Consider the following 21,273-nt stretch of genomic DNA (forward strand, 5'->3'; position numbering starts at 1 on the left):
ACACACAGTTACACTGCTTGCTTTCATGAGGGGCTGCACGCAGTAACAGTTCAGGCAGCTGGTCAGGCAGCTTCGCAGCACCAACTTTAAACCGCTTTTCCTTACTGACTTGCATCTACAACTTTGCAGCCTTTTCCTCCCATTTTTACCAGAAGACTGAAGTTACCCAACATGACAAGCACGTACACAAGTGCCATACATCAGTTAAATTAAGTTTTTCCAACAGACTCTCAAAAATAAATTAAAAAAAAAGTCAATTACAGAAGTTTCCTTTCAGCCCCTGGCTTTCAAAATTCACATGCTGCAAGTTTGGCTTTGAAACTGATTTGTTTTCATTAGGTACAACCTAAAGAGCAACAACCACTTGTATTCCACAGGCAGCTTCTCAGGAGAAATGGCACACAGTGGCATTTGGAGGGAGCGCACAGGCAGAAGCGTCTGCGTCCCTAAACCATCCCCGTGCCGCCGTGAGGACTGGCCACACCATGGCCAGGCCACTGCTCTGGCCAGCCTGACCAGCTGGACACTCACACCTCACTGTTCCCCTGCTCATGCAGAACAGCCAGCAGCTCCCAAAGCTCGCAGCCTCATCAGAAACTTGCCACCCGAGGCTTACGCACAGCTCCACACATATCTCTCCAGTTATACAAAAGAAAATTTGCAAACAATGAAGGCAGAGATATATCCCCATCCATCACAACCACAGAACTGAAAACTCAGCTCAAAACAAGCCTGAAGCCTGCACTTAATTCAAGCGCTCTTCCAGAGCCCAGCGCACAGAGCAGCCGAGGGGCCGCGGCAGCAGTGCCGGTCCCGCTGTCCAGCGCGGCTGAGCGGCTCTGCACGGCCACGGAGCCGCCTCCTGGGCTACAGCCATGCACTGATCCCCCCCAGAGCAGCACCCGACCTTAAAAGCTTCCATTGCCAAGTCCCCGGCTGAAACCCAAACTGCCTGGCAACAGTGATTCTCTGTGCCTGAAATCCTATTATCGATCCTCTACTTACCTTGGGCTGTGCTCGCCGGGGAAACGCAACTTTAGGGTCAATCTGAGGAAAAAGAAAGGGGAAATCAACAGGGGAGCTTTGGTTGTCATTTTACATTATTTTGATTTTAAATCACTGAATTGTTAATCCCTCATTTCTCAGGCTTGTAATTCAGCACACCGGGTCATCCAGAGCTACTCTGGAAATGGTAAGTCACAGTCTGGTTTTGTCTGGGGACTTTGGCAGGGGTGGGGAGATGGGAAAAGAGGAAGAAAACATCTCTTCTGCACTTCTCCTCCGTCATCTACTGGGCAGCAATCCCCGTGGGTGCTCAGGGAGTTCTTGATCAGTCGCTGGGTGCTGCCCCTCCACCAAAACTGCATATTGAGGATTATCCACATGCCCTAGAGGTTGCACAGAAAGAGGGCCAGCATTCCTGACCAACGTCTTAACTTGGTGGCTTTGACACCTGCCCTTTCCTGAACTTGGGTTTGGGGTTACTTCTTTTATTCTGCTTTGTTTTGCTAACTGATAAGCAACACCACACAAAAAAGCAAAGTCAAAACCTAAGTCAAATGATTCACATTTCAATTACTGAAACTGAAACATTCGAAGGACGAGTGTCTCCTTCATAATATGCCCAATTGATCCAATTTACTCACTCTCAAAGAAAATATGTGAGCAATGGAAAACTCCAGAGGGGCATTTCTGGGATGGAGTGGGAAGGGAAGAGAGTAAGTTACATTGAAAACAAAAGTAAACAATTTCCTAAAAAAGGTTTTCCAGCAGGGAGCTACTTAACTATCCATGAATGAAGCACATCACCAGAGACTAAAAGAAAGGGGGAAAAAAAAAATCCTTGCTTAACCCCCCACTGCCCTGTTTTAAGATGCAGCGTTGGCTCCCCTTACGCTGCATGAATTAACACGTCCCCTCTGCGTTCCAAAATGCTAATTCTGCAACCTCACACACAACTTCCACAGGGGTCAGTTCTAAAAAGGGACTCCTCTCTCCCATTCAAAAATTACATGAAACCAAAAAGACACCACTGCAGCTGCAAAGAAATGGTACCCAGTTGTGCCTGGAGGGAGCACACAGGCAGAAGGCTGCATGCAAACAAAAACATCAGCCCTGTGAACACCAGCACCCCCAAATCGCAGGAAAATGCCTGTGTGCTGCTGGTTTCACTTCTGGTTCTCAGCTGCACCTGCACACAGACATCCTCTACATAAAGGGTCTGGAAAAGCATGTTTGAAGTACCGGATCCCACCTGAACTGTGCAACCTGCAACTGCTGTCAGGGCTGCCCTTGTCTGTACAACCAACTGATGCCACTAATGCTGGCTGTGTTAAGCATACTCAGAAGGACAGGCTTTCTTTCACAGTTTGGGTTTGGCTTTTGTTGTGCTTCCCCCACCTTAAGGAAACGCTGATGAAGAAGAGATGTTTCCATTTGGTACTGTTATTCCTGTGGTGATAAATATTCCTGTCACTGCTAAATAACCACGGGCTTCTCCTAAAAAGCAGTTTTACTCAATTGATTTGTCAAAATGGGAAATACCGCAGACGTTTGATGTGCAGCTGATAAACTGATTTGCCTCCATCAGATACAAATACTGCATCTTTTTTAGGACACACCTGAGAAATGAGTGATTACATGCCACTTTATTGTTCAAAAAGCATAGACAGTAAAATTATTTATCTAGAAAGCTAACCTTTTCATAGAGATTAACATTATCTACAAATATATTCAGCACTGACTAGGCATTTGTCTACTGGGGAAATACAACAGGTACGGATTTTCCACAGCGATACCCAAAGGTGGAAGAATATGGACATTTCTATGTTTGTTCCAAAACGACAAGTTTTCCCACCAAAGAACACCAGGCCCACCAGAGGGACATCACTGCAAAGTCCTGCTGGTAAAAAGCTGGGAGAGCCATTAAACTCCAAAGCAACACATTCATTTTTGAAGGTCAGTTCAAAGAGCATGGAGTCCCTTGCACCACAGTAACAGATTTTCTAAAAGAACTGACTTTTCCTTCCCAAAACCTTTTGGATAAACACCATCAGCCTTTGAAGACAAACACTAGCAATGAACGTGGCAAATCCATACCTTTTGCATAACCCTGTCAACTATTTAAACAACAACCAAAAAGGGAAAAAAAAACCAAACCAAAACCAAAACAAAAAAACCAAAGTTCTACCAAAAAAAAAATTAGTTAGTTAGGTACAACTCTACTTACTGTATCTACAAGTCCTCTAGGAAATTACTATAATACTATTTCTGATATGAATGGCCATTACCTAAACAAAGCTTTTAACGTAACTGTAAACAAGAGCGACGTTTCCATGCCAATACCCAACCGATCTGCCTCCTGTGCTGAACGTTGAAACAGAGTCAAATGCCTTGTTATACCGCACAACAGTTACTACAATACTCTACAAATACACGCCTGAAAGGACCTGCCTGGCTCTGTGCTTTACTTTTAAGCTGCATTACTGATTCTAAAGTCAGTTTCGTACTTGGATTGATTCAGTCATTATCACACAACCAAAACCGAGGCAGATTTGCTCTGGTGAAGCTCTTCACCCCTCCCCCAGAGAAGAGCAAATTAATACATAGCAGGGACTAGACTGTGATACAAGAAAAAAGCTGGGGGAGGACCTAATTATAGTCAGAAATATGACAGGGTGTCCTCCTGTGATTTTTTTTTTTTAAACTCTCGTTCAAGATACTGTTTGCCTTTGTTCTTCTTATCTAAATTTATCTTTAAAAACACATAGAGAATATAGCTGTACATGAAAAGTCTGGTGAGTTTAATTTCAGGAGCACGGTTGAATCAGTTATCTTACCATATCTGATTAAACCTAAAATCAAATTATTAAGGCATGTGAAAGCATGGGCTTCGTGTTCAGGCAAGCCCAGCAGAATCCGTAGGTCGAATTAAAACACTAGATTCCACCTGCTTCAACAAGAGCTTTAGGCTTTTTGTTTCCATATAAATTACATTAAAAAAAAAACACAACAACATATCCTCATGCTTGCTCCCTGCTTCTCCCTTTCTTCATTTATTTACCATCTCGCACACACAGGCACCCACGAGATGTTGCAGCAGCGAGACAGGATTGCCCCTAACACCAGGCTCAGGTTAAAATAAAACCCTTAAAGCCCCAGAACACAGACTATAAACCCCAGTGACAGTAAGGACCACGCTGGATCTGCCCAGCAGAATGTCTCTGCAGACAGTTCCCTTCCCAAAACACAGCCCCCTCCAGAGCCAGCAGCACCAGAGCACTGATGACCTCTACCAGTGTCCTTCCCCCCTCCCCTCCCAGCTTTGCTGAGGCTGGAAACTACAACGAACTAGGAGGCACAAAACTTCATCTTTTTCTTGGCCTTGATTACAGGGAGAAAACAGGGCCCAGAGCCGCACCTGGCCAATACCTTTTGTTTGACCCAACACTGAAAACACCATACTGGGGCAGGGGACAAACTCAGGTGTGGAATTTTTGTTTAAAAAACCCCAAACAAATGTAATGTTGATTAAAAAAAAAAAAAAAAATAAGAAAAAATCAGCTGCATCTCATGTTTCTTTTCCTTATATTATGCACTGGAGAATGAGCGCAGCAAAAAGCTCTGGAGAAACAACAACACATTAGGACTTGTGCTTCTCTACCACATCCACTCTCCAGCTCTTGCAGAGCTTCCTATAAATTACCGCGTGCATTTCACAGGGGCCCTGCCATCACAGGTGAGGGGACCTCTCCAAAAAATGACTTTGGGAAATGACACAAGCAGCAGCTTCCACGGTTTGACAGTAAGTCACTCACACCTTGAAACGCGCTCAACAATACATAAATAATCAATCAAAAGAATCACAAAGTTCCCAGCAGAAAGCATGCCGCAGCCCAACACCAAAAAAAGTTGGATTTTACTCCACAGCTTTTTCAATGTCACCGCTCAATAAAATATAAGGCCGGGGGAGGAGCCAGCGGTCGGTATGGGCAAATTCGGATTTCGAGAAAAATAAAAAAAATAAAAATAAAAAAAAAAAAAAATAAAGTTACCGCTTTTGGCAAGTTAAAAGGCAAAGTCTAGAAAAAAAGTCCGAAGGAAAAGCCGAGCCACGCAAGGTCCCGGTTCAATGACAGGCTGACAGCGGCCCGAGCGGGGCTCGCAGCGGCCGGGTGCCGGCCCCGCCGTGCCGGGAAGGGCGGCGGGCAGCCCCGAGCAGCACCTACCGTCTTGGAGTCCAGCTCGTGGTGCGGCTGAGCCAGGACTTTGTCTACACTCGCCGGATCCGCGAACGTAACGAACCCGAAGCCTCTGCGAGAGACAAAGAGCGAGGGGATGGCGGGGGGGGGGTGGGGGGGGGGGTGGTGATGAGAATTAGAGCCAAAGGGAGAAGTCATAAAAATAAACCGCTGGGTCCCCCCTCCCTCCTCTCCCCTCCCCCGAAGCCTCCGGGTGCGGGGGCCGGCCGGCTCCGACCCCCGGCCCCTCTCCGGCTGCACCGGCCGCTTTGTTTCCTGCTCCGGGCTGGAGGGATGCGGGCGGGGAGAGCCCTCCCGCAGCGCCCCACGCGCGGGGAGGGATGCGGGGCTGGGATTTTGGGGTGGGATTGGGGGCCGCGGGTCCACCCGCCCCGACCGCAACTCGCGAAGTTTGTCAGCCCGAGCGGGGTGGGCGGCGGTTTTACCTGGAGCGCTTGGTGGTGGGGTCCCGCATGACCATACACTCCCTAATTTCTCCGAATTTGCTAAAATAGTCTCTAAGGCTGTCTGCGGAGAGAGAGCAGAGAGATAGAGGAGGGTCAGGGCTGGGGGGGCGCGGGCAGGGCCCGGCGCGGCGGGACGCGGCCCACGCGGGGCGGGACACGCGTGGGGAGGGGGCGGCGGGCGGGGGTTACCTGGTGAGGTTTGCCAGCTGAGGCCGCCGATGAACATTTTGCTGGAGGGAGAGAGCAGAGCGGAGTTGAGCGCCGGTGCGGGATCGGCCATTTTGACGGGGCAGCTCCCGGCGGGGCGGAGGGGCGCGGAGCGGAGCGGCGCGGAGCGGGGCGGGCCCGCCTGACCGCCCCTCACCGCCGCGCTCCGCGCCCCCGCCGCCCCGCCGACTTACCCGGGGTCGTGCTGCGCCTCTCCGGGGCTCCCCGAGGTAGCCTGGCTCCCGTCCGCCTCCATGGCCGCGCCGAGCGAGAGCCCCTTAGAGAACCCCCCCCGCCCGCCCAACCCGCCCCCCCCGGCCCGGCTCCGGCTCGGTTCGCTCCGCTTGCTTTGCCCCTTTTTCCCTTCCCCCCTCCTCCTCCTCCTCCTCCTCCTCCTCCTCCTCCTCCTCCTCCTCCCTCCGCTACCGGAGGATCTCACTGGAGAGGCGCTGGGGCAGCAGCCAGATCCGTCACACGTGGGATCGGCTTAGCTCAGCGCCGCGCCGGCGCTCCCTCCCCCCGCCGCCATCCTCCCCTCCCTCCATCCCGCCCCTCCCTCGCTGGGCGGGGCCTCGGCCGGCGCGTGGCTCTGCGTGACGTCACCGTGACGTCACCGCGCCCTCCCCGCGCAGCTCCCGTCCCCCCCGCGCGCGTCCGTCCCTCAGGCGTGTCCGCGACACCCTGGGACCGTGACACCCGGGACCGTGACACCCGGTCTGTGCCACCGGGTCTGTGACACTCGGGACCGTGACATCCGGTCTGTGCCACCCGGGACCGTGACACCCGGTCTGTGACACCCGGTTTGTGCCACCGGGTCTGTGACACTCGGGACCGTGACATCCGGGACCGCGACACCCGGTGTGTGACACCCAGGACTGTCCCCGCGGGCACTGAGTGGTGCCATCTCGTCACCAAGCCTGGGCATGGCACCCGCGCCGCCCTTGGCACCGCCCGGCCCCTGCGAACACGCCGGGTTTAAATTGCAGCTTTCTGGGGCTTCTCAAAGGAAGAGGCTGGAGCCCGGTGCTGCGGCAGCTCCTGCGCCCCAGAGCCCCCAAGTGTCCTGTGGCCCTGTGGCCCACATACCCAGTGTCGCCTCATTGCAGGGCTCCAGCAGCACCGCTGAACCCCTCGGCCCCACAGGCAGGACGGGACGGGGCGGCAGCTCCTGCTGTGATCATCTGCAGCAGTGAGGCTCGGCTGGTGGGAGCACAGGCCGCCCGCCTGGCCGTGCTCAGACACGTGGCTCTACATTTCCAGAGACACCCGTGGATTTTGAGTTCCTCCACCTGTCCAGCACTGAGTGCCTCCCAACCAAGACCTCCCAGCTCAGCAGCCAAGCCTTCAAGAGCTGTTTTGGGGTTGCCAACTATTTCCGGGTCAGGGATTATAATATTTTTACTGGGGCTGGGGGATGTATGTGGATATACTTTCCAGCAGGGATTAATGAACAAGGTGGGTATGAGTGGATGTGTGCAAGGCTGCAAGGTCAGGCCCACTGGAGAAACACTGTTATTCATGCTCTGATGCTGACCACTGTAAAATGGGATATAATTCCCTTCATTTAGTTTGTTTTGCCACAAAGTACTGAACTCTGGCTCAGCAGTGGGCCAGGCTCCACTCCTCCAGAGTGGGCAAGGAAAAGGGGCTGACCTGGCCCTGCCCCAGCAAGGTGAGCAGCACCAATGTGCAAAGGAAATGGATGGGGAGGATTAAAGAACAGTATTTTTCTCCCCACTTTGAGCCTCCTTTAGATCTTAGCTATTCCTTGTAATAATCACCTGGAAATTACTAGTCAGGAGAGTGGTTCCTGGGGTTATATTACCCCTTTAATCTCTCTGGCAGCGGTGCAGAATTTTAAAGGGGTTCCAGAATGAACAAGCACAAGACAGATTTTGCTGATGGACAGAAGAAACTTCGGTGCTGCTTCTTATGGCTCAGAAAGAAATTTGGATTGCTATATATTGAAAGGAAATCTCCACTGCTATCCCTTCCATCAGCAAACGTTGCAGGTCAAATGGCTTTGGGAAGACTTTATCAGAACATTCTCTCCCCACCTCCCCCAGAGCTGAGGCAGGGTTCAGGGGAGTGGCCAGTTTCAACCTGTTAAGTCAGTTTTGCTCTTTCTCAGCACTCTGCTGTCACAGGAGAAGCCAAACCCATGGCACCAGGGATGCTCTGGGGACATGCTCAGCACCTGAAGGCCACGGGTGACAAACCAGGACCCTCTGTCCTGCTCCTTTGGCAGCAGTCACCAGCACCCAGTCCCAATCCCAGATTTTCCTCCAGCCCACTGAGAGTTTGCAGGCTTGCCCTCTGCTCTCCTCCTCTCCAGCCTCTAATGTTCATGCTAAAAATCCAAAATCCCAGCAGAATTTGTGAAGTAGCTAATGAACTGCAAAGCTGACATCTGTAACTGCTGGCCAGGGATAACCTTCTCCCTAGCTGCACAATTAAAAGTTGGAGCATTTAGTCCAATAACAAGGAAAGTTACTGCTATTGATTCAAACCAGCCCAGATCCTCCATGGTGACTCTGCAGGACAGACAAATTTGGGACGATCACCTCCTACTCTCATTAGTAGGTTTTAGCCTCACCAATTTCCTTTCCATTTTTACAACTCCCATTTCATATCAGAGACTGAGGTGCAGAGTTTGTTAAAATCAGCATTTATAAGGCCAAAATGACATGAGACCCCAAATGTCCTTGGAAAAATGTCGCTTGGTCCTGAGAGCCTGACTTCTGAAACAGAGAGATCTTGGGCTCCTAAACCAGCTGGGCATGGATTGGGAATGCTGTTCCAGGTAAAGAAGGGGGCAGGCCCCAATCTTCCAGGCTTCAGCCGTGCTCCTTGGACATCCCATCTTTGCCATGCAGCAATGCCCAAGGGCTGAATCCACCTCATGCTGCCTGGAGAATGAGTTCATCTATCTGGGGCTGTAGAAATCTGCATTTATGTTTTGTGTGCTCTATAAATTCAGTGTCATAATAAAAAGGATCTAAATCTTTACTGAATAATTCATTTTCATGCATAGGGAAGAAATAATGACCTATATTACATTCCATCTATCATTTAGCAGGTTGTGGAGATTGATCAGACGGTGGGTTTCAGAGGTCCCCAGTGAGGAGTAGAGCCCTGCCTGCTGCCCAGCTGTGGCTTCACCTGACAAACATTATTTAGATGGAATTCCAGGGGGTGATAGGCTGGGGAGCTGCCAGGAAGTCAAAGGTCATTTAAAATGCGGAATATGTCATTGCAAACCATTGATCTTCTTGGTGTGTCTCTGCCTCGGGCGTTACCCCAGTGCCTGCAGCACCCCACCAGGAGAGGGGCTGTGCCAGCCCTGCTTTGGAGGAGATGTGGCACAGGGGATGGAAGAGATGTCTTCAGGGTCTGTGGTGTCAGACTGGTCAGTGTTGTCTAGGCACCATCCACATCTCCAAAAAGCTGGGCAAAGACTTCATGTGTGTCCCTGGGATTCGCCGCAGAGGACAGGCTGTGAAGTGCACAGCACTCAGCAGCTTTGGTTGTGATATTTGCAGACAAAATTTCAGCAGAGTGCAGACTCAGTGCGTTGGATGTTTTTGATTTCATTTTAGGCTGCCTATCCATTAAGGTCACATGTGTTTCCTTGTGGTGAGCTCTACACCTCCTCCCATGTTGCCAGCCCCTCTGCTTCCACCTGCTCCATCACCTGAAAGGAAACCACCAAACCCAAGGCTGTGAGTGCTGCCCAGCCCTGGGGCTCACAGCAGCCCAGGGCCAGGCAGGAAAACAAACACAAACCACTGAGTCTGGCTGGCAGGAGGGAGTTACTTAAAAACACAGCAGCCAGTCACTAAACAGGATAGGTTATCCCAGAACCAGTAACTTTAGGGAAGAAGTACTGGTTCAAACCTGGTGCAAGTGTGGCTCTACATTTTGGGTAGACACTGGAGTTTGTCCCTGTAAAGTTCCAGATTTGCATCAAATTATTTCAGCATTTGCTAATGAAGACATTACACTGACCTTATTAAAAACATCATTATTTTCATCTTAACTGAGAAAACAGCATTTTTTCAACTGTTTCAAAAGAAGAATAAAACCCAAATATTATCAAGCCCATCTTTCATATGATAAGGGAGGAGGGGGAAGCTCTGCAAGGAAAGATTTCAAAGCCTGCTTTGTTTTCACCAGCTTTGAAATCAACAGACAGCCCTGAGAATTTTGTTTTTCAGAACCACAGTGTTTAATTCTATTTACTACTTCCAGGCAATTCTATATATACACACAGCAAAAAACCCAAGCAGCTCACTTTAAACAAATCCTCCTGCTTTTTTCAGATGTGTCATTCCTCCTGCGGGTAGGATTGCAGGATACAGATCAATTAAGTTAAAGCAAAAAACAAAGCAGGGAGGAGAGGAAGGGGAAGAGGAGGGTTTGTGCTGTCCCTGGGCAGCTCTCCCTGCTGGATCTGGTGGGGGTCACTGTCCTGTGGGCACTTTGGCTTCACCTGAAGGAAGGTGGTTACTGGGGAATTTTCCAAAGACTTCCCCAGCTCTGTTGTCTGGAAATCCAGCCTCTCACTCTTGTGCTTGGACACATCCAAGCACCCCAAGTTATCCCTGGTGTGGCCTCTCGCCCTGGGGTGGACAAAGTTATGCCAGAAAACCCATTTCCTTCCCTCTCCCCAAACCAGGCTGTCTACCTTAGTTCTCTCCCTGATTAATTTTTACAAAAGGCCTTTAAGAGCCTCTGATAAACTGCTCCCAAAGTCCAAACTAATATTATTAACTATGAATCTTCTCCTATAAATAATTCCCAGAAGTAGATCAATGCTACCACTGAGTCAATGGATTCACTGGAATCATTTTTTCCTCTTACTCCTGGATTTTTTTCTCCCTGTCGCCACTAATCAATGATGATGATAAAACTACCCTGGAACACCCCCAAAATAAAGATAAACAGTGTGTATTATTAGAGGCTGGGGCTGTGCACGGCGTTGAAGATGCGTTACCTTCTCTGATCCACATTTGTTTTCCTCTACAGACAGTTAAGGGAAAAAAAAAAAAGGAGGCCCAGTAAATGAATGGTCTGGTATAACACAGCATTAATTCCCTGACCTTCCGCATTGAGTGACTAAGAATCTCAATCTCAATTATTCCTTTCATGACGGAATCTAAAATAGACACAGCAAGTCCTCACATTCTTGCTCAAAAGCAAGAGAGGTGGAATGAGACGAGTCAGCCCGATCACACTGAAACCACATCCATTATCAGTTCCATGTCATTCAAAAAAATCGACTGCAGGAGAAAGCAAGAGCATCCAAGGAGAATTATTGCAAAATGTGTGCTGGCAGGATCTGGATAAATACAGACACTCATTTATATATGCACATGCATTTAAAATTCACAAGTATGGAGCTGAATCAGGGGTAGGAAAAACAAGTCACTCCCCAGAGGACACCATCGCTCTAAATTAACAGCAGGCAGATCAGGATTGATGAAAACACCATGAGCGGTTGATAAGCAAAGTTCCCTCCCTGTAGATGGTGGGGATCCCTCACATTCTGAAGTTTGGGCATTCCTGCACCTCTGGCATGATGGAAATGGCAAACCCATAATTTCCTGTCTGACTTCAGAGTTAACTACTTTGTTTGTTTCTTTTCAGTTAATCAAATAGTTCTTATTGCTGATACAGCAAATATCACGACCATTATGTTCACATCAAAGGACACATGAGCAAGAAAGTTTCCATGAGGCTTTAGGCTATCTCAGCACAGATCTTCAATGGGCACAAAATCCTCACAGTCACACTACCATGTATAGTGACTAAAGATCACCCCTTCACCCATGGATCTTTTTAGGTATTTTCCTGCAGCTGGAGAACAAGGACAAGACCAGAGCCAGCTGTGGGACACTGGCCGTGCCAGGGGCTGCTGTCCAGCCATGCCTGCCCGTGTGCAGGCAGGAGCCTCACTCTGGGCTTACCCCTAATATAATTCCCTGGCTTTCCATGTGATTCACTGATTTTCCAGCAGCAGATGCGGATCGAGCTCCTCAGCTGGCCTTTCCTGCCAGGGCCTGGCACAGCACGTGCAACAAGCCCGGGAGACAAGGAGTCACACACGGCCTCTGGCCACATCCTAAATTCCATCATTGTACGTCAGGAAGAAATGTGCCTGGGAAATGTAGCTGTAACTACATTAAAGCACCATAATTCAATTCTAACCACATCATTACGGAGGTGCAGATCAGATAAGCACAGAGAGGAGAGAGTCGGGCTTCGCTGGCTGCGGGAGCCGCGTCCTGTGGGGTCGGGCGAGTTGGGGCTGGTACAGCACCGTGCTCCCTCCTCCAGGGATGTTTAACCTGCAAACCCACCTCTCCAGACAGCATCCTCCACTCCCTCCCTCTGCCCCGACCCAGCGTCCAGTGAAACCCCTGCAGCCCAAAGGCAGACCCTGCATCCCTCCCCTGGGAGGGTATTTGGATGCAGATGACCCCTACCCTGATCCTACACCGTCTTTCCCTCAGCCAGAGACTTCACCAGGGCAGTGCTTGCTGAGCAGGGGGGCACAGCACCCCCTGACAGCCCCCAGCCTTCCCCGCACTGGCCAGGGATCTCCAGCCTCCCCTGGCGAGGGATGAGAGTGAGGAGGAGCTGCTCTTGGCAGCCTGCTCTGGAATCACCCATCCACTGCCATCCAACACCAGCCTCACTCAGGGCATCGGTGCCTCGGCCAAAATCACACCAAAATCAGCCCACTACATTTGGCCATGGACTAGAAACCATTCTGTGAGTTACTACCTCCTGCCAGGGAAAGTGCTTTTCCCATATTTAAGACATTCCTCAGCTTTAAGCACCCTCTCCCACTAGATTTAAAGCACTGATGTGCCGACTGTCAAGGCCCTGGATTCCTGGTCTGACTTTTGGGCAGCCATGAGATTAACTCTTCTATTCCAAATCATTTTAAGCAGAGGTTACTGCTGAACTTGTGTTTCTGCCTTTGCTGAATCAGGGCTTTGCCAACTTCCTGCTTTATTTATTTGGCTTTCTGTGATTGCTGAGCCGGGATGGCAAGGATCCTACCTTGAACCTCCCCTGGGACCTCTTGTGATGAAAAGCAAAGCCTGCAAACACTGTGGAGCCTCTGCTGCATTAGGAGAGGAGTTTCATGAAGATTCATGTCTTTCATATTGTTCTATGAAATTAAAGAGCAGAAGGAAAATCACTTTCAAGGAAGTGAAGATGTACGGCAGCAATTTAGTTGTAAACATAATTAAGCAACTGGCCCTGTAATACCTATCCTTTCTTGGCCAAAATTCAGCTGGAGTTTCCATTGATGTCAAGATCAAGCTATGCAAATAATTAGAACAGGCTTTGTCAGGAGAGCAAGATCCAAAAGAGATTTTGGGTGACAAGGTCTGTAACAATGCTCCCTTTGCTCCTCCTGAGCTGGATCCAGATTTTTAGGTCCTTCATTTCCCTTCCAGCCTCATCCACCTGTTAATGCTCACACTGAGAGCTGTATGAAAACCTGTGTGAGGCCCAGCTGACAGCCCAGCAGAAGAGACCTCCAGGCTCCAGACACTGAGGGAAGAAAGGCTGGGATCCCACACGGAGCACTGCATCGTAATGAAGTCACTCTGCCACTTCAGACTTACCCAAACTGCACTGATGGGTAAATTTTGCACAGAAGGCTCTTGGCTGGGTCAGGCATCATCTCCCTCCCCTCTGCCTCGATGCCAGCTTGGGCACCACGTCTTGTCCTGGAGGTGGCACCCAGCCAGGTCAGACTGGCAGCGGTGCCTGTTGTGCTCCATGTGACTGCCACAGCCCTGAGGTGACATCCCTGCTCCACCCGTGCCCTGTGGTGTTCCCGTGGGATGAGGGAGTGCTGCCGAGCCTGGAGATGGGGCACGCAGGACCAAACATTTAACTGCTTGAAATAATAACCGGGCACTCCACACTTGTTTGTCATAACTTGCTTATGAACAGGCACAATTACAAATGTGCAATTTCTAGGTGTAAATACACTTACAGACTGGCTATAGTGAAGCAAAAGCAAACTGCTCTGAAGCTGAGCTGAGAGCACTGAGCTTTGGCAGTGATATTTAGAGCTTTCCCAAGTCCCTGGGTGTGGAGTGGTTTTCTAAAATTGCTGGGTTTTAGTTTTTGTTTAAAGTAAATGTATAGTCTTTGAAGCTTCAAGAAAAGAACTTGAAAAATGTGACCTTTAGAACTTTGATACCAGGTGACAAAAAAAATCCAAAGGACAATCCCCTTGAAAATATACATGGCTATCACTTAGCAAGCAGAGAAAGGAAACAAGGATGAGGTGTTTTGCTTCGAGGCTAGGACAGCAGCATTTTATGTTATCCTTAAAATATTGGTGGGGTAACACAGCACCAGCAAACGTCTCCTGCATGCACCATTGCTTGCCCAGTTTTGCAGGAGCAGGTGCTGAGCTGGGGCTGTGTGGGCTGAGCCAGCAGCTGTGCCCAGCTCACGGTCCAGCAGCGCTCCAGGAGGCGACTTTGCCTCACTGGAACTTGAGAGCACTTCAGCCTCACCTTTGCAAATGAAACTCTCCGCACCACTGGGGAGCAGAGCCAGGAGGCCCTCAGGAGCCCCACAGCTATTCTTCCTGCTATTTCATACTAGGGTGCTCTTCCAAGGGAAGGAAAAACTTGGGGAAACTGAAAAATGCTTGGGTGGAGTGGGCAGAGGCTCCTGGAGATGTTCTTGCTGGCTGAGGCCATTTTGGATTGATGCAGCACTGTGGCTCTCGTGGGGTCTTACTGTGATGCACCATCAGAGCAGCACTGCTCTAGTGAGGATGGAGTGTGTAACATCACTCACACACAGCTTTTCGCAGTCATTCCACCTCCCCTCTTTGCTCACCTCCTTGTGTGGCTGCAGTTCACCACAGAAGGGACTCTGCTGTCTGAGTCAGCTCAGGGACAGTGTTCTGCTGTTCTCTACCAACAACAACAACAACAGCAAAATAAAATTCAAACCAACACAAACTTAGACGACAAAGTAATAAGAAGGCAAACTCAATTACTGTTTCATCTGGCATTATTGTTGCTTTGCTGCTCTTTGTCAGGGACTTCTTCCAGGCAAAATTGGAGAGATTATCTTGTCTAGATGTTATGAAGTAGCTAATCCCTTCCGCAAGTGGAGGAGAGCCAAGCACACTTCACTTTGGGCAAGTGGAAGTGTAAATATGGTGACAAAGTGCTGCCACTGCTCCCTGGCTCCAGGGGCCGCCTTTCCCCAGGGCTTTGCTCACTCCACATCTGCACGAGGCACCAGAATTTCCCCAAGATCTCCCAAAAGATTTCCTCTTTCCTGCCCCAAAAGCTGCCTGGAGCAGGTGGATTTGGCACACCGTGTCCTACACTGCTGTGGGGAGCAAGAGGGAAAAGGTATCTTTAGAAGAGAGAAAGGCCATTGTTTAATGCCACAGTGCTGGTGAGCTCTCCCTGTCCCTCATCCCAGCCTCATCCCCACTCCCACAGTGTCACCACCAGGCTGAGCAGCTGCAGGAGCCCAAGGTGTGACCCCAGAGCTGCACTGCCTGCCCCAGGGACAGCTGTGGGTCCTGCAGGAGGATGCTCCTGCCTTTCTCCAGACACCCTGCAGCAGGGCCTGCAATTGGAGCCTCAGAAAGCAACAGCAGAATGACCCAGCTGTCACAGTGAACATGTGTGTTCACTGGATTTTATATGGCACACAGGGCCATTATCTCGGTAAGGACAGTCTTGTTTTCACATAAGAAGGGCCATTTTCTGGTCACCTTGAGGTAAGCAGGGTGAGATTGCCTCAAACAAAAATTCTCAAAGGTCCAATCTTTACTCACACTGCACATTAACCCAGAGTAACACGGGAACAGGGAACAGCCCTGACACAACCAGCACCTGTGGGCTCGGTGTGAGATCCCTGCCACAACCCTGGGAACACAAAAATCATCAACCCTCGTGGAGCAGCACCTCTGGGAAAAATCCCAGTGTCCTCCCTCTTCCATAACCACAACAGGGAGACAGCACAATACCCCACCTGCCCATGGGCTCCCACCCCCAAAATCCAGCAGCTCAAGTAAAGGAAATTTGCAAAGCCGGGGAAATGCTCGGCTGGAAACATGGAGCAGCCCCAGCCCGCGGGGGTGTGTCTGTGTACATCCAGCCAGGGGGATATTTAATGATAATTGCTTCTTTTCAGCAGAGAGCAATGTGCCTGGTACAACCCAAAATGATTTTGCTATTTTGACGTTGGGAAATCTGCAAGTCAAAGGTGAGGGAACGACTGCACAGAGCAGCCAATATTAAAAATCACAATCTGGCGGCAGCGGCGCAGGCTGGCAGAGCTGGATTGCCAATCATTTTTATACCTCGGCGCTTTAAATAGCAATAATGTGTTGAATGTGAAATTGCCTGTGCTGAGGGGGCTGCTGCACGTTATTAAAATCCAAGCGTTGGGACACACGTTACAGGTTTGTGACTCTTTAGAGACATTGTTGGGGGAAAACTACAAACTCTGGGAGAAATTTGAGGGAGGGGGGCCCAGGAGGTGAAGGGTGAGGGAGAGGCAGACAACCAGGTCTCTGGAAGATCACCAGGCAAAAGGCAACAGGGAGAACACTTTAGTTCTGCTGGACGTGCCCAGGAAACAGCCAATTATTTCAGAGTCGTTGGAGCGTTAAGTGATGCAGATTATTCCCTCTAACACTTATTCCCTGTGCAATTCCCACTCTGTTTGCTCTGCTTTGGCCCATTCCAGATCCACATTTGGCCCAACACCTGAGCCCCCGTGTTGGAGCCAGGCTTCTGTGCCCTCCTGTACAGGGGCAAAAGCCCCAGGGAAGGTGCCCTGGCTTTGTCCTCGGGGAACAGGAATTGCTCTTGGTGATGCTCTGACAGCTCTGCCTGGGTGAGGACACAGAGCTGAGTCCTCACCAAACCTGCTGCTTCCCATCTCCATGGGAGCGTTTCTCCTCCCCAGTCAGGGAGTCATTATCCACTCCACTATCCAATCCACTGCCACATCCCTCCTTTGGATGACTAGAACCCTTAATCCATGATTTCCCAGACCTACTTAGGTACAAGCACCCACATGCAATGCAGATCTGTATAAAACACAGCTCTGCATAAACACACCCCTGAAGGAGGAAAAACTGTGATGCAAACATGGGGTTATTTCCATCCAACTATGACGTTATTGTGTGATTCCTTATCTCCACCAGCTCCCTACCTGCTCCCCACTCCTCTGTCACACCTTCCAGGTGCCAAACTTTTGCAAAACCTTTCAAGAATAGGATATTCTTAGCTCAGATGTACACAGACCATGGATTGAAGGTGATTAAAATAACAAAAATCCATGTGCCTTTAATATTTTTAGGATTAATTTTGCTGCAGCCTCATGGAGTGCCCTGTGCTAGGCTGGGGTCCTGCCATGCAGGCAGGTGAGACAGAAGAGGAAGGTGTAGAATTGGGATGCACACTTTCCAGAGAACAAAGCAGAGATTTAAGGTCCTGTCATATCCCAGAGTTTTATTAGTCATTTTGCAGCAGATATAGGACTGATTTTTTAATTAATATTTTTTAAGAGAATAGGCATACGAGTCAAGTCCTAGTAATAAAAGCTGCCAGAACAGAATAAAACCTGAAGTATCTCATGGACCTCATGCTCTTTCAACAAGGTCACACAAAATCAGCAGCTGAGCCTGTATTCTCCAGCCCCTCCACTGCCCCAGCGCAGCTCCTCTCCTCACACACTCCAACTTTATTCAGTTTGTCATTAGCAACCAGCAGCAACATCACCTTGAGTGGCAACATCATCCATCCATCATCCATCCATCCATCCATCCATCCATCCATCCATCCATCCATCCTCCATCCCTCCATCCATGCATCATCCATCCATCCATCATCCATCCATCCATCCATCCATCCATCCATCCATCCATCCATCCCTCCATCCATCCATCCCTCCATCCATCCATCCATCCATCCATCCATCCATCCCTCCATCCATCCATCCATCCATCATCCATCCATCCATCCATCCATCCATCATCCATCCATCATCCATCCATCCATCATCCATCCATCCCTCCATCCATCATCCATCCATCCATCCATCCATCCATCCATCCATCCATCCATCCCATGGCATGTTGCTGCTCAGGAGGAGTCACAGCACTGATGGGCCTCAGACCCAGGCAGCCAAAGGGTACAACACAGTCAAAATAAAAAGCCTGAGGAAATGGACTTTAAAATGTTAAATGAGAGAAGTGAAAAGGCTCCAGGCAGGAGCTGGGGGATGCGCTGTGCTCAGAGGGAAGGCAGCAGTGGGGGGCAGAGCAGCCCATTCCCAGCGGCTGCAGCGCAGAGGCGACAGCGAGATATTGATTTGATAAGCAGATGAGCTGAAATTCCAAATGCATTGGAGATGCTGATAGGAAAAAGAGAGGTAGATGGAGAGACAGGGGAATGCAAGAGGAACAGCTGCGCACACTGAGATGTCATGGAAAACAGAAGGTCATTGGGATCCACAGAATTCTCCAAAGAAATAGGGAAGTGGAGATCGCAGGGAGACAGCAGATGTTTCTGTGCCAAGACAATGATGGAACCATAATTACAGCAAAATGGAGCATCCTGCATAGCCCCAGCAACATGGAAACAAAACAAACCCCAAGCAGACACGTTTGATTGGCAAGTGGAAAAGGCTACAAAAAAAGTAATGAGCATTTAGCCCTTCCATTACAGAGGAGTCAGGCAAGGGGAAGGACGAGGGCACCTCTTCATTGCAGAGCTAGAACACTGCCTGAGAGGTCAAGCTGCTGACAAAACTCCCTGGATTTTTATGGGTCTCACACATGGCAGAACTGGGGGCTCACAAGTGCTTCCCCCCACCATTTTCAATAAGGGGGGGCCCAGCACACTCAGCCTGGGGTGCTCAGCAGATGCAAGGGCTAGTACTTCCTCCCATTCTGGGGCAAACCCATCCTGCTCAAGGGCAAAACCTGGGCAAATAGAACCTGACATGGGCTGTGGCACCTCCGGGGGTTTGTGACATCTCAGCTGCCACTGGAAAGTGCCCCAGGGGTTCCAGAGGAGAATGAGCATGGTCTGAATCCGGGGCCAGGGCTTGTGTACTTGGAAACTCAGCTGTCCCTGTGAACAGCCAGCCCTGGGATGTGACAGCTCTGCCAGGAGCAGCAGCAGTGCTGGGACACCAAGGGGAGCCAGAGCTCCTCAGCCAGGGGACCTCTCTGCATCCCCAGCACACACCATGACCATCTCAACAGGAGCATTTTCCCCTGACTCATTCACACCTCTCTGGCTGCTGCCTCTGTAATAATCACACTGGACTTTGCTTTCTGCATTTGCAAGTCCATTTTCAGTGTGAGGACAACAAGCCCGCTTCATTTTAGCTGGGGGGACAAAATTATCTTATTTGAGAAAAAAAATAATCTTGTTTGTGTGTTCTGAGGCAGTTCTGAGGGAAAGGCACGCAATGATCACAAAACACATCCAAGCAAATTAGGGGTCTGTCTCTGTGAGTGAAAAGTAACACTCTCCCTTTATCATCTCACATCCAGACACTGTGTAAGGACAAACCTGCACAAGCAGAGATACAATCTGGACCTGCGAGCAGAGAGGAACATCCCAGGCATGTAAATCAAGGTCCTATAGAGGCAGAGTATAGCTGAGATGATCCATCTCCCTCCAAGGAGCCCGAGCGGCCGCGCTTCCCCGGCTGGTGGAGCGGGGCCGGTGCTCGAGTGCCATCTGCTGTGGCACACATCTCCGTGCGCCTCCCCAGCTCCTGCAGCCGCGCCTGGGCTCTGCTGAGCGCGGCTGTGGACGGGACAGGGCACACAGGAAAAAAGCAAACTAGCTTTTCTCCACTACAACTCTCACCTCATCATGCGTGGTGTCTTTCTGGCCTCAGGAGGTTCTGCAGGGCTGGGCACCTGCAGCAGGTCACTCTGCCATCCTTCACCCCGTCCTGCATGGGACACGCCGGTTTGTGCCGCTGTCACTGTCCCATAGCAGAATTAAGAGCTTCACAAGGCAGCCAAACAGTTCTTCCTGCTCCGACAAAACAACTGTTCCAGGGATGAACAAGAGTCTCCCTTAGGGCTGGACATCCCCCCACACGGGGCCAGGAAAGCTGGGTGGGAACAGAAGGCTGGAGCAGTGGGAGATGGTGGAGCTGCCAGGGAAGGTCCCCACAGCAGGCAGAGCTCAGGGGGATGTGAGAGAAGCAGGAGATGCTCAGGCTGCCACTCACAGCTACGAACAAGAGCAGCACTCAAGGGCCAGAGCCGTGCTTCAGGCGCACTTGGAGAGCAACACACAACACACAGCACAGAAACGCAGACCCACGGCTCACCAGGAGAGTGCTGCTATCCAGAAATGAGGGCACCTCACTTGAAACAGCACAAAATGACTCTTCAGTGTTCTTGAATCCAAACTGCAGAGTCAGGGCACAAGAACAGAGTAACATCCCCCAGGCAACACGCAGGGTTTTGAAGCTGGGACATGAAGTGCACAAACCAGAGTCCTTCTGATCCCTCTCCTAGGGGAAGGTTAAAACCTTGGTGTAGTCACAGCTACAGCACAACTCCCACTGCCTTCTCCTGCTTTCCACGAGGATTGAGAATGTTGTGAGAAACATCCAACCCTGCTTTCAGACACCAGAACTCACATCTGGGTGTGCACATCAGCTTTACAGCCTTGTGTCAGCCGATGGAGGAAAGCTTCCAGCACGTGTTCACCTCAGCAAAGGCTCTGCAGGGCTACAGAGGGTGCAGGGCTCAGGGCCTGTGGGGAGCCAGCACCCCCTGCTCCAGCCTAGGGAGCAAAACTCAGCAGCTTCAGCCTGAGGCAGGACAGGAGGCTGTAAACTCACAGTAGGGCCATTACTCACCTTCCTGGGATGAAGGATGGGCCGGGGAGGCTTTTGGGCAACTTAGAAAACAAACAGGAAGCACTTTTCCCACTCACACATAATTAAATTGTGGGACATACTGCCACTGGGGCAGTGGGGAGGACAAATGGCCTCAAACACCCTCACAGCAGCTCAGAGGGGTTTCTCTGTGAAGCACAGGCTGTGAGACACCAGGCTCAGCAGTGCTGAGGGGCTGGGACCCAGAGGTGTCAGGGCAAAACTGCTCTTATATTTCCTCTGGCTAAGAGCCCCAAGGCTCTCCTCCAGCTGCCATCCTCACCCCTGCTGCCCAATGCAGTCAGAGTTTTTCCTCTACCATTGCCGTTTTGTTTTTTTTTAACGGGTGGGGAAGGAATCAGAGGTGACTGAAGCCAAAACACAGCCCCTGAGGCCAAGAACTAAAGGCAAGACACATG

The 21,273-nt window shown here is 50.3% G+C and overlaps 1 protein-coding gene and 1 long non-coding RNA gene across 15 annotated transcripts in view; both read right to left on the bottom strand.

Moving 5' to 3' along the window:
• The window catches only part of MSI2 (musashi RNA binding protein 2), a 208,073-nt gene extending 201,690 nt beyond the window's left edge, over positions 1–6,383 (bottom strand). For all 13 annotated transcript variants that reach the window (XR_015278584.1, XR_015278583.1, XM_086860015.1 and 10 more), the window contains exons 1-5: positions 6,109–6,383; positions 5,897–5,937; positions 5,687–5,768; positions 5,229–5,313; positions 1,006–1,047 (exon numbers count right to left, since the gene is read on the bottom strand). Coding sequence is in view for 11 of the 13 variants with exons in the window: in XM_086860015.1 (XP_086716141.1) it covers positions 1,006–1,047; positions 5,229–5,313; positions 5,687–5,768; positions 5,897–5,937; positions 6,109–6,170 (312 nt within the window). In the remaining 2 variants the exon portion in view is untranslated. The remainder of the gene's footprint in view (positions 1–1,005; positions 1,048–5,228; positions 5,314–5,686; positions 5,769–5,896; positions 5,938–6,108) is intronic.
• A 149-nt stretch (positions 6,384–6,532) lies between these two features.
• LOC147649648 (uncharacterized) lies at positions 6,533–19,631 on the bottom strand. Of its 2 annotated transcripts, none has more exons than XR_015278585.1 (3): positions 17,012–17,035; positions 14,801–14,877; positions 6,533–13,097 (listed from the first exon to the last, which is right to left on the bottom strand). It is a non-coding gene; the product is annotated as an uncharacterized LOC147649648 (long non-coding RNA). The 2 variants fall into 2 exon arrangements; XR_015278586.1 differs by lacking the exon at positions 17,012–17,035 and adding an exon at positions 19,522–19,631 and having other exon boundaries at positions 12,936–13,097.
• Positions 19,632–21,273: the final 1,642 nt, after the last annotated feature.

The sequence above is a fragment of the Cyanistes caeruleus genome, chromosome 21 (genome assembly GCF_971803275.1).
Source record: "Cyanistes caeruleus chromosome 21, bCyaCae1.hap1.1, whole genome shotgun sequence".
Lineage (NCBI taxonomy): Eukaryota > Metazoa > Chordata > Aves > Passeriformes > Paridae > Cyanistes > Cyanistes caeruleus.